Source organism: Heteronotia binoei, chromosome 6 (assembly GCF_032191835.1).
Source record: "Heteronotia binoei isolate CCM8104 ecotype False Entrance Well chromosome 6, APGP_CSIRO_Hbin_v1, whole genome shotgun sequence".
Taxonomy (NCBI): Eukaryota; Metazoa; Chordata; class Lepidosauria; order Squamata; family Gekkonidae; genus Heteronotia; species Heteronotia binoei.
This window is the reverse complement of record NC_083228.1, coordinates 77730755-77743391: the sequence shown is the minus strand read 5'-3', so window position 1 is coordinate 77743391 and position 12637 is coordinate 77730755. Positions and strand designations below refer to the sequence as shown.

Sequence of the window (12637 nt, the reverse complement as noted above, 5' to 3'; positions counted from 1 at the left end):
TAAATTAAATCAAAAAGACCATAATTCAGACAATTGACACAGCCTGAGACCACAATTCAAGCAATTGGTACAGCTTCAGATAATTGGCACGCATGGTTTTTAGTAGAGGTGTGACCCATTATGAATGAATGCATTTTAATAGAGCCTTGTAGTTCAATCCTGTTGAATAGTTACTATAGTTTTAAAGCCCATCAATTTCAATAGATTGGAGTAACTTTGCATACACTGTAAGTTATTTCTCTCTATTTAAATCTTTGCTGAACTCTTGAGACTGGTAGCTTTCTTTTTTTCTTCACTCCAGGAAGATTGTTGGCATCTGTCTCTGCTGTGTGGTGCTCCTGATAATAGTGCTCAATGCACTGGGCCTGCTGTGTGGTGCCCTTGGGTTAGACACGCGGGCACCACCCACCAAACGGGGCTGCCTCTCCAACTCTGGAGGAGACTTCCTAATGGCGTAAGACATTTTACACATTATCTCTCTCATCTTGGGGGAGGAATCCAGGCCCCCTGGATGCTTCTACCTGATGATGTCCAAAGAGACAGACATTTCCAAATACTGATATAGTGTGATGAGAGAAGGAACTGATCTTTCTAGGTGGTATTGGTTGTTTGATTGTCCAAATGCTTGAAGAGAGCTCTCTGGTGTGCAGTCTAAGCTTTGAAAAGCCTGTGTGGTTGGCAAATGGAACTGGGATTGAATCCCATTGCATCCTATTAGAAGAGATGTAAGAAGGTGTGCAGGTCACAGAAGTTAGTTGATGTCAAAGGGACCAGGAAGACAAAATTTCAAGTCTCCACTCTACTGTGTGGCCTACCTCACAGGGTTCTGTGATGATAAGGGGGAGAACTTGTCCTGAACTCCTTGTGGGACATCTAGTAAGGTACTCCAAAATGCTCTGGGGCATCCCTGGTGGATGGAACAATGCTAAACTTCAAAATGTTTTTATTTTATTAGGCAATTTTTTATTTTTATGCCACCTCTCCTGTGGAACCTGTCCAAGGCAGCTTACAAAGTAATGTAATAGAGTGCAAACATAAAAAGCTACAAATAAAACCCCAAGCCCGAGAATAAAACAAACCCAAATCATTTAACAGCTTAAAACAAATTTAACAATTTTCAGATTAAAAGGACACTATAAAATGGTTTTAAAAGATAAATCTTTTAATTAAAAGCCTGTTTGTACATAAAAACATTTTGTCTAGTTACCTAAAAGAAAATAACATAAGCATCAGATGAGCCTTGATGTGAAAGGCATTATACAGACAAGGTGCGGCTACTGATAGTTGCCCTTTAATTTTTAAGATTTATTTACTTCATTTGTATTTTATTTTCTCCCCAATGGGGGACCCGAAACGGCTTACATCATTCTGGTCTTCTCTGTTTAACCCTCACAACAACTTTGTGAGGTAGGTTAGGCTGAGTGTATGTGACTGGCCCAAGGTCATCCAGCAAGCTTCCATGGCAGAGTTGGGATGTGAACCTGGGTCACCTATATCCTAATCCATCACTTTAACCACCACACCATGCTGGCTTTCCATATGTTCTGTGTACTTCCTTTCACCACTGTATCCTGCATCAGGTTGTCCAGATGGGTTATGAGCTGCACCATGTTCTTATTTGTGGATTGTGTGTGGCTGGATTGCCAGCACGGCTGCAGGGCCAGACACTGGGTAGACAGGAAGGCTCTGAAGTCTGTTCTTTAGGTCTGCAATGGAATCTGAGACATCTGATGATTCCTTACTTTCCCTGACAGGAGTGTTGGGTTCAGCTTTATTTTTGCATGGCTTCTGATGCTGCTGGTTCTGCTGACATTTTTAGTAGGGGGCAATGCATACACGCTGTTGTGCCGTCCTTGGGCCTCTGGACAGCTCCTCCAGGTAAGTCCCATAAACTACCATTAGCATGCATGAATCCTATTGCATCTCATTAGAAAGAAGAGATATAAGAAGGTGTGTGGGTCACAGAAGTTGGTTGATGTCAAAGGAACTATCTGTGGTAGCGCTAAATCCCAGACCAAAGGCCACATTGCAACTCCTAGTTCTGGACTCCATCTCCCCAACCCCACCTTTGTCCTTCATGTCATTTTGACATGAAAGTTGCTCAAGGCAGCCAGATATTCCACAGTCTTGAGAGGAGGGTATCACAACTAGGGGAAAACACTCTGTATGTTGTTGAGTAGGTACATAAGAAATCCCAAAATTGCTGCTTCCTCTCCTTCCAGTTTCTAGAAACACCAGGGCTCTTCTCAGAATTCAACCTGTTGAAGTCCTTGGGAATGAAGGATTCTAATGTGACTCTGACCAGCATCTACAAGTGAGTGTCAGGAAGTCTACTGGTTTCCCCTTGATCTTCTCTTACATCCTGCCATCTGTGATTGATCCTCAGTATCTTCAGTGGGAACCGGACCTTTGAATGTGGGGTGAAAGCTTCATACTGGATGGTCTTAATGCCAGGGTACCTTGCCCAGCCATGCCATGGCCATCAGTGCAGGGAAGACAAGCCTTAGCCTGAAATCTTCTTACCCAAGTGCTTCCTAGAGTACCAACAGGAACCATGCCCTTCTCCCCAGCACCCTCCAGCATAGTTACTACTATACTCTTAGCCATGCTGTTTCTCAGAGATCCTACCCAAGAGCCATTTTCCTAACACTCCCACAGAGGTAAGTCACCAGCCATCATATGATTCTGGCCTGTATACTACAAGTGGGGAGCTCTTTTGCATGATGATGCTGTTGCCCAACTGGTATTTCACAACAGTCTGAACTGTTTAATTCATCTGCTTATGACCTATTGGTCTGTGAGCATGAAATATAGAATAAAAAGGGAATTCTGAACTGCTAGCTAATTTTTCCTCCTGGCAGGGACTGCAAAAACAATGACTCCTTGTGGAACACCCTGCACTTGGATGAGACAGTTTCTCTAGATGCCACCCTCAACATCAGCAAGGTCAGTGAAGAGGGCCTACAGGTGAATAAAGCTTGCCACCAGCCAGCCCGGTGCCCCTCAAATCTCAGCTTTGGGTCCTCAGGTCCACAGCACATCTATGTTCCCTTCTTAGACCAGAGGGCAAGTCAGTTGTTCCCTGTGCTCCTGCTCATCTTGTTTTTTTAAAAAATTGTCACTGCAGTACACACAAGACATTGACTCCTCTTTGAATAAATTAAACATCACTGTGAATTCTACGAAGTTTCTGACAGACGACCAGATCAATTCCCTGACTGAGCTGGGCATAAAGGATGGGGCACTGAATCTGAACTTCACCGGTGCTCTGCAACAAGTGAGTTGGGGATAAGAAAAGGATTGTGAAGGAAGGAAGTTTGTTATAAGTTTGTCACTAACCATATCCAATTCAATGTCTGTTGCTGTCTTGCAAACTGACCATTGTGTGCTCTCTCTGTTTCTTTCCTAAGCACATCAACCAGAACATGACACAGAAAGACCTGTCTTCATTTGCTGAGCTGCTAGACAACCTGGCAAATAAGACAGTGAGTGTTGCCTGGACAAACTGTCACCATTCACCTCTCCCTACAACTCCCCTTCTCAAATTGAGCATATATGTGACTTTGGTGATCCCCTCAGGATGTAACTTTCAATCTTCAAAGATTTTGCACAGAATACTGTTCAGCATATATATTGTGTTTCCATTGTTTAAAGTGCTTCGCAGTAATGCTTATGAGAGTACACTGGTATTACCCTAAACTGTAGGCTGAAGGAGTGGCTTGATTAAGGTAACTTCACAGCTCATTCTCTTAGCTACTATGACTCACCAGTTCTCATATATGACTGGCTCTTGTGTTACCCCAGGCTTCCCCTTCGAAAACAGGAGGCAGTTGAAGCCTAAACTACCTCTTGGAAATGTTGCCACTAAGCTGGATTTGCAGCGAAGTCCATCATAGATAATGGAGGCACAGCAGGGAATTTTGGATGGCAGAGGGCTACTAAACAAAAGTACAGGCCATCTGGATCAGGGCCTGTTATGAATAAAGGATGACTTTCTAGAGATTATATAGGTTTGAAAGTACAGGATGTGGGAAATCCACTGAACTCGACTATATGTCTGACCTGGAAGAGATTATGTGTGTGTGTGTGTGTGAGGGGGGGGGGGGGGACAGCCACATTCTTGATTATGATGGTGTCATTTTCAGAGAGACGATGCTGTTCGTGGACAACTGCAAAATCAGGCCAATAGTTTAAGAGACATACAGTCATGGGCCACATCCAGTTTTTCTTCTGCAATCGTGAGTGATGCTCCTCTCACCCTCTTCAGATCTGTTAATGGTTTGGTGCTGTCCTCTCGGGACAAATTTAACCCTTGTCCTGACAGTTCTCCTGCATGTGTGGAGATTCTGTTGGAAGAATCCTCTCTAATAAGCATTCTTTGCCCTTAGCAAAACCTGAACAACAGCATCTGGCAGTTAAATACATCTCTGCCTCAGATTTGGGTAAGTAGTTCCATGTTAAGGTAGAATGATTCCAAGTTCTTGAAAGTTTCTATAAAGGACTGCTTGCTATAGATATCAAAGGGGGAAGTCACACTAGCAGGCAATCTGTCCAAGCCCCATGGCATATGAAATTCAAGGTATTACATGCAGAAATTTCTGCTTGGAATTGACTGGCATCCCTAGATGGAGAAAGAAAGTGCTAATGTGCTGATGACCCAGTGCCATATTTGTACATTTTGGGGCCAGGGAATATTGTATTACGCTAGATAAGAAGCTTCAGTCTCTATTATCTTTTAGTACTTAGTGGGTTTTTTGCATCTCAAAGGCCCTGTCAGGACCTCATGATAATGTATTGTGCTCTTTTATGCCTTTGGGGATATATAACCATTGGAAGGTTTGTTCTGAGTGGAATGCCTGGATTGGCATAGGAAGTGAACCAAGAAGAGCCCCTGAAATCTCATCTGTGCCTGGCTCTGCCAATGAACCAAACTAACAATTCTGTGTCCTACCAGGAGTTGGTGAATTCCACACTGACACAAGTAGAGACGTTTGGAGTATTTATGAAAAAGGATTTAAAGGAAATTATCAAGAATGTGAGTCCTCTTTTGATAATCATCTTAGTCATTGATGCAGGGTACAGGATGGTGGGTGTCTTAGGCTTGGTTTTATTTCCTTCCACTTTGTGTAATGCTGAGACCTATCCCTAGTCTCCTGCATAGACCTATCTGCCAGAGTCTGATGGTGAGAATACCAAAATACAATTGAAAGGAGGATAGGTGGAAACCTAAATGTGAGGGTGTGTGTCTCCATAATGGTACATGTCAACTCTGGCTGATTATGTATGCATCAGCACCCCAGCATATTTTTGCCCTTTTCCTGGATGCATAAAAGGGGTTTAGATAGGCCATATGTATGCTCCAGAACTGAATCCCTTTTTGATTTGGAAAGGAATGTCCTGTATTTTCAACTCTCTTCTCTTTTCTGCTTTTAACTAGACAACCTTGGATTTTGTACACGAAGTGCTAGATTATTTTGAGGTGTACCTGGACTGGGTCAAAGGGATTGTAAGTAACCTCCGTTGCTGCTGGAGACCAGGCTCAGCCTTTGGTCATGGCAAAATGGGAGCCTGCTTGTACTTGCTCACATACAATGCAATCATATGTAACTTCACAATAATTTAATCTTGGGCATGAATACTCCACTCATGCCCAAGATTAAATAATTGTTTGAAGCAAAATTCAATTGAGAAGGACTTTCTTGCCCCAACAAAAACTGCCTGCTTGCATCCTTTGGCTATCATGGGGCTGTATGCCCAAGTCACCCATATGGGACACATACTATAGTTGTTTCTCTCCTTCCAGGCTGCAAATACAAGGCAGATGTACTAGTTTATAATGTTGGGAAAATTCCTACCATATTTGGGGAATGGCTGTTGGATTGGATTGGCAACACCAGTGAGGAGGGTTAAAGAAGGAGTGGCACCAGGGGCTGGATTCTCTCCCATGTTGGTTATAATGTTTGTCTTACTTGCTGACAGATAACAGGAGAAGTGGCACGCTGTGGCCCTGCAGCCTGGACATTCGATGCTGCAAACACCATTGTCTGCAGTTACATTGTGGATGCTTGGGTAAGGGAAATAAGATGAGGGCTGACCTCATCATTTAGTGAAACAAAGACCCAGAGGGGGAGGGAGGAGATAAATGCTGTGCACCAGCATGGTAAAGGAAGAGCAGCAGGGAAAGAAGAGGATAGACAGATCGTGGCTATGGGTTGAGGTGTGGAAGTAAGCTGACTTGCAAGTGGGAGGTCCACATAAATTCTAGTTGTGATAGCCTCATCTGTGTCCGGGGCAGTGAGTTTGCTGTTGCATTGGGTAGGGTGTGTATATAAACCTTTTTTGAAGGTTTGGGAAGTCTTGACAGTGGGCAGCAGATTGGGGCACAGCTAAGGAGACATCTGTATACACAAGAGCTATTTTTCTTGAATTTGCTGGGCCCTGGGTAGGGGAGTGTGTATGAGGAAGTTCTTGTGCAGACTCAGGAGAGAACATATGGGAAGGTGGCTGGTTGGTAAGAATATGTTTCTCGGTTCTGATTTTTCTTTTAGGGTAATGTCTGACTTTACAGTGAAGGTAGAACCTAGGCTGAGGTGGGGGGAGATATTTTCCACTAGCATTGACGATCTTTTTCTCTTCTTCTACTTCTAGAATGCTTTCTGGTTCTGTTTGGGTTGGTGCACCATATTCCTGCTGCCAAGTGTCATCTTGACAGTGCGGCTTTCCAAGTTTTACCGCAGGATGCACATGGATGACGTCTATGAGTAAGGATAACTTATGCTGTTGTTGGCCATTTTGCCTGCTGCCATGACATGAGAGATACATTTCCCTCTTTCTGTCCAAACTGTATCTGTTGGTAAAACCAACACCAGTCTTTCTGTCCTATTTGTAAACCCTTGGTTACAGCTAGGATGCACCTTAAGGACTACAGGTGTAGCATCTCTCACCCAGTGTGAGCATGACTTCAGGATGTGGGGATGCTGCTCTAGCACAGCTCCACTTTTGTGATAGTGTGTGGCTTAGTAAGCAGTGAGGGTTCCAGAGCCTCACAGAGGAGGTGGTATCTGCTTACATTTAGTGAGAAATATACGTGCATTGGGGCACTGCCTTCTTCTACTCTTCTACTTTTCTTCTACTCTGCTGACATAATCTGAATCCTATGAAGTAGTTTTGCATAACCCTAAGCAGACAGTGGAACCATGGCAAGTTCAAGATTCATTTGGCTGGAAGCACAATTACTGCTATTAAGTAAGGCAGTACTGGAGTGGCTGATCATTGTCTTAATCTCATGACTCACGTTTCCTGTACCAAGTCTTTATGATGTTAGAACATGTATGAGCCAAGTTTTGCAATAACAAGGAGCCATTCTAGGCTGTACCTTAATGCAGGGGCTACTGGTTTGATGCTACATATATGGGTGTTTGTGGATCTTCACAGGTACCCAGAACTGGAGGTATGGATGAAAAATTCTATATAATTCCATATAGTGCTGCTTTTCTCTGCAATTCCTAGCTTCTTGGTTAGCCTTTGAGAGATCCATCATTTGAGACTGGTAGATATTGGAGTGGAGAGACTGAAAGGCAAGAATTGCCTTGGAAAGGCTCCTTCAGTGAGTGTGAGAAGGAGGAAAATGGCCTGGGCTCAGCCATATCCCTGGTCCTACCACCCAAATGGGCAGGGGGAGAGGGAAGGAGCAGGACTGTTGGGGCTTGTTTGGTTCACACCCACCCTCCACTGGACTTGCAGCTTCTGCCCACTTTATACCTGTTTGCCTTGTGTGAGATGGGAGCTGTCGGTTTATGACAGTAGCAGCTCTCATCCCCCTTGCAGGGGTTGTCCACACACAGTGGTAGTGGCTTCTGCCCACTTTGCATGCAGCTGGCCTGAGGATGGGGTGCTATTAGCAGAGGGGGCCAAGAGCAGGTCATTGCCCACTTACACTCGACTGACTTTTCCTTTTTGTTACCAGGGGCAATGGGGAAACCATGGAATTGTAAGTACCTGTCCATACTTCCCTCATGTCATTACTAGAGTTCAAGCATTGAGGCAGCACTAGGTGGGGAAAACAGGCATATGACTGGGGTAATGGGAAGCATGGCCAGAACCAGAGAGATATTGAAGAAGCAGGGGAGCCATCTTGGGAATCCATTCATCTCCAATCCCACCATATGATTCTACAGGACAAAATAGTTCTAATGCAGGAAAACTGCATTAGATGTCTCTCAGGTTTTTTTAAAAATTCAAAACAATGATGTATGTGAAGAAATAGATGAAGGGGTATTTGATCCCCCCCCCACACATTTTGTGTAGTAACCAGTTGGGGGCAGGAATTTAGACTGTGAAAATGGTACAGATGCAATTCTTCCCTGACAGTTTAAAATGAGAGAGATCCTGATCATGGACTTCCTGCCTCATGTGTAGTTTAATTTCAGTAGTCTGAAGGACAAAAGGCCTTTTATTTATCAGAGATTGCTTTTTCTAAGTGTCATTAGAAGCTTGGTCCTTCTCTGATAGTGTGGTGGCAGTTGAAGGAAGATGATACAACCTAGCAAGCCTAGAAAAAAATCTTTTCTGGTTTCCCTTTTTCCTTTCCTAATCTTTGTAGATCGAGGCTGCCAAAAGTATTCAAAATGCCCCGACCAGAACTGAGGAAGTAATGGCACCTTTCCCACCTATCTACCTCTGAGTGGCACTGAAGATGACAATGAATTCTACACTATCCCGGACCTCTCTTGCCAATGTGGATCATGTTTTTCAGCATCTAGCGGCATTTTTTCTTGGTGAAGATGGCAGTTAGTGGACACCAGATTTTCAGCAAAAGATGATATCGTTGGCAAAAACAAAACCCCAGCTACTGTACTTTCTTCATATTTGCCTATTGTAAATATTACGGTTGCTGCAGTTCTGGCATTTTGTTGCTGCTGCTGCAGCGCTCTTGGGACTGTGGCTCCTTGTGCTGCAGCTTCACTGGGAAGAGAGCAGGTCTTGCCATCCACTGGAGAGCCAGTTTGGTGTAGTGGTTAAGTGTGTGGACTCTTTTATCTGGGAGAACTGGGTTTGATTCCCCACTCCTCCACTTGCACCTGCTAGCATGGCCTTGGGTCAGCCATAGCTCTGGCAGAGGTTCTCCTTGAAAGGGCAGCTGCTGTGAGAGCCCTCTCCAGCCCCACCCACCTCACAGGGTGTCTGTTGTGGGGGAGGAAGGTAAAGGAGATTGTGAGCCGCTCTGAGACTCTTTGGAGTGGAGGGCGGGATATAAATCCAATATCTTCTTCATCTTCTTCTTCTTCGGAGTCAGTGCCTGCTGTATTTATGTGTCTACAGGTGACTGCAGCCTTAGAGAACTCAAGGCACTTCTGCTACAATCACCTCAACCAGAAATGCTGACATGGACCTTTGAGTCAGGGGCAGTTCAATGCCAATGCAGCTGGATTTGTGTGACAATTAGGATAACTTGTGCTGGGCTGAAGGTTTCTCAGTCATTACAGGAAATGTTCCATTGAGCAACGTGTCCACTGCCTTCAATGATTTTCTTCTTTTGAGTAAAATACTGTATTTCCCTGGTGCTGTCAAATTTATAAAGACAGTGTATGCTGTAGATCTCATAACATTTCAGATACATAACTAATTTATTTTAAGTGATTGTAATTACACACTGTTACATTCTTATGAATGAAGCACCTTGCTGGTCTTACTTCCTTCTGACCTCTGCCTCAGATGGTGGACAAGAGCTGGATCCTTTCTTGCTGGTGTCAGTTAAAACCTCCGTATTACTGCACGCTTCTACTACTCTCTGTATCAGGAAGATCATTGGGTCTCACATAGTTATCTACCTGGTTGTAGTTCAAAATACCCTGACATGCTGTTTCTATAGAATCTCTGTGTGTGGGTGGGAGGGAAGTGAATCAGGTCTTTAGCAACAGGGGTTTGTTGGCCAAACCCTTTCAACCCCTTTCTTCTGTGAAAACCCTCCACAGGATTTAAGCTAAAATCTTCTGCTTAAGAACAGGAGAGAAAAGTGACAGAGTGGCTGGATTCATTAGTGAGGAAACTATATAGCAACCCCAATAACAATATTCAGTAGAACAGGAAGGGCATCAGTGGCCTGAAATATGGCAGGTAAAATTATTATACTCTGCTTTTTACCCCAACAGGGACTCCAAGTGGTTTACAACAACTTTTCCCCTTCACATCAATTATCCTATACAATAGGTTAGGCTGAGGGAGAATAACTGGTCCCATGCTGTTTTGCCTGGGGATAACTGCTGGCCTTGCCTTCTGCTGGGTGAGCCTTGAATTGTATATGGCTCTTCCTTGCCAGAGGTGTGAGCTAAAGGGCTCTTGTCCTGTGGCTCTTAGCCTAGGGGCCCTGTAGGAAGCTGAATAGCTCTTACATCCTATATGTGTTAAGCTTTTTTGCTTCTGCAAGCCTTTTATAAGTACTCTAGAGAGACAGTTTGGCAGGAGGGATATCAGGGAAGTACAAGATAAACTGAACCACTTCTGCAATAGATTGAAGTAGCATGGCTGGTGAGGAAGCTGAAACAGCGATGTGCAAAGTTTGTGGCATGTTCATATCTGAGAGTAACAGCAATTACACTTGCAGCAAGTGTAAGTTGGTAGATGTACGGGAGGAGAAGATTCAGAGACTTGAGGCACACTTTTCCACATTCCATTTTATAAGGGAAGGTGAAGATTTACTATCTTTTTTTGCTCATCCATGTGGGAACAAATAATACAGGGTGGCACAGCCCAGAACATATTAAAAGAGACTATGTGGCTCTAGGGGAAAAGGTGAAGGACATGGGAGTGCAGGTTGTGTTTTCATCAGTTCTTCCGTTCAAAGGTCATGGCTTAGAAAGAGAAAGAATACTGCAAATAAGTGACTGGCTACATAGATGGTGTCATCAGGAAGTGTTTAGTTTTTGGACAATGGCTTACACTTTCGAGATGAATCCCTTTTATTGAAAGATAGTTTGCACCTCATGAGGGTAGGAAAAATATATTTGGTAAGAGCCTTGCAAACCTAATACGGAGGGTTTTAAACTAAATCCTTTGTGTGTTGGGGGGTGAGACAAAAATTCAAATCCTAGTATGATGTCAGTAACTGTCAAGAACTGTCAGGATTTGCAGACATATGAAGACTTCAGGGCACATAAACCATGGATTCTAATGTCTCTATACTAATGTGCAGAGTATGGAAAACAAGATGATGATGATGATGATGATGATATTGGATTTATATCCCGCCCTCCACTCCGAAGAGTCTCAGAGCGGCTCACAATCTCCTTTACCTTCCTCCCCCACAACAGACACCCTGTGAGGTAGGTGGGGCTGGAGAGGGCTCTCACAGCAGCTGCCCTTTCAAGGACAACCTCTGCCAGAGCTATGGCTGACCCAAGGCCATTCCAGCAGGTGCAAGTGGAGGAGTGGGGGATCAAACCCGGTTCTCCCAGATAAGAGTCCTCACACTTAACCACTACACCAAACTGGCTCTAAAACAAGCAGGAGGAACTTAAAGTCCTAATACAAGAAGGGGACTGTGACCTAGAGAGCCAGTTTGGTGTAGTGGTTAAGTGCGTGGACTCTTATCTGGGAGAACCGGTTTTGATTCCCCACTTCTCTACTTGCACCTGCTGGAATGGCCTTGGGTTAGCCATAGCTATTGCAGAGGTTGTCCTTGAAAGGGCAGCTGCTGTGAAAGCCCTCTCAGCCCCACCCACCTCACAGGGTGTCTGTTGTGGGGGGAGAAGATATAGGAGATTGTAAGCCGCTCTGAGTCCCTGATTCAGAGAGAAGGGCAGGGTATAAATCTGCAATTCTTCTAAAAGGCATTACTGAAACTTGGTGGGATGCAGCCCCGTAGCCAGGATTTGAAGAATTGGGGGGCCCTGATTTTTTTCAGGGGGCACATAGTGGCCCCAACCTCCATGGCCTTCTCTCCTACCACTGCTGAGGAGGAAAGCTGCAAGCTCACTGCTGTACAGCCTCCCCCCTCCCCACAGCTGCCCCAAGGTGATCCCTTTCCACCTCTCTTCCAGTAGCTCTGGTGGGGAGCCACTCAGAGGTTTAGATATGTGCTGCACTGTCTCCTGCCCTTACCTGCAGCATGATCCAGCTAGGCAAGCCTGGCGGGACGGGGTGTGTGTGTGGAAGGTGCCACCAAGTTGCAACTGACTTCTGGGGCTACAAGACCTCCAATTCGGATTTATTCCTGTTGGAGGGTGAGCTGAGGCTGCCCAAGCGCAGCTCCCACCCTTGCTCAGGTGGCCAGCGAGACCAGGCCAGAAAAACCCTGCAGGCGAACATCACCTCTCCACTGATCCCCAGCCCCGGACTGCAGCCGGGACCTTCACTTGTATGCGCCAGCCTACTTTACCCTGCCCTGTCTGCAATGGAGCCATCCACCCCCCCACTTGAGGGCCAGAACGGCCTCTTCTTGCAGGCATCCTCTAGCCCAACGTCAGTCCAACGTGGAGCTTAACTTTCAGTGCTGGGTGCTGAAAGTGCCCCATTGTTTCTGCTTGCTGAGGGGTCAGAGATTTCTTCCAGCCCCTAAGCAAGCAGAAGCAACTCAGAGCTTAAGTTTCAGTCCTGTTGTTTCTGCTTGCTGAGGGGTCAGAGATTTCTTCCAACCCCT

At 45.0% G+C, this 12637-nt stretch overlaps 1 protein-coding gene across 1 annotated transcript in view; it reads left to right on the top strand.

The window, feature by feature from the left end:
* LOC132573890 (prominin-1-A-like) overlaps positions 1 to 9670 on the top strand; it is a 41011-nt gene extending 31341 nt beyond the window's left edge. The window contains exons 12-25 of the mRNA XM_060241825.1: positions 302 to 454; positions 1755 to 1878; positions 2223 to 2314; positions 2862 to 2946; positions 3128 to 3277; positions 3411 to 3485; positions 4146 to 4238; positions 4389 to 4442; positions 4955 to 5035; positions 5438 to 5506; positions 5980 to 6069; positions 6649 to 6761; positions 7967 to 7990; positions 8603 to 9670. Of these exons, the coding sequence (XP_060097808.1) occupies positions 302 to 454; positions 1755 to 1878; positions 2223 to 2314; positions 2862 to 2946; positions 3128 to 3277; positions 3411 to 3485; positions 4146 to 4238; positions 4389 to 4442; positions 4955 to 5035; positions 5438 to 5506; positions 5980 to 6069; positions 6649 to 6761; positions 7967 to 7990; positions 8603 to 8654 (1255 nt within the window). The 3' untranslated portion in view covers positions 8655 to 9670. The remainder of the gene's footprint in view (positions 1 to 301; positions 455 to 1754; positions 1879 to 2222; positions 2315 to 2861; positions 2947 to 3127; positions 3278 to 3410; positions 3486 to 4145; positions 4239 to 4388; positions 4443 to 4954; positions 5036 to 5437; positions 5507 to 5979; positions 6070 to 6648; positions 6762 to 7966; positions 7991 to 8602) is intronic.
* Positions 9671 to 12637: the final 2967 nt, after the last annotated feature.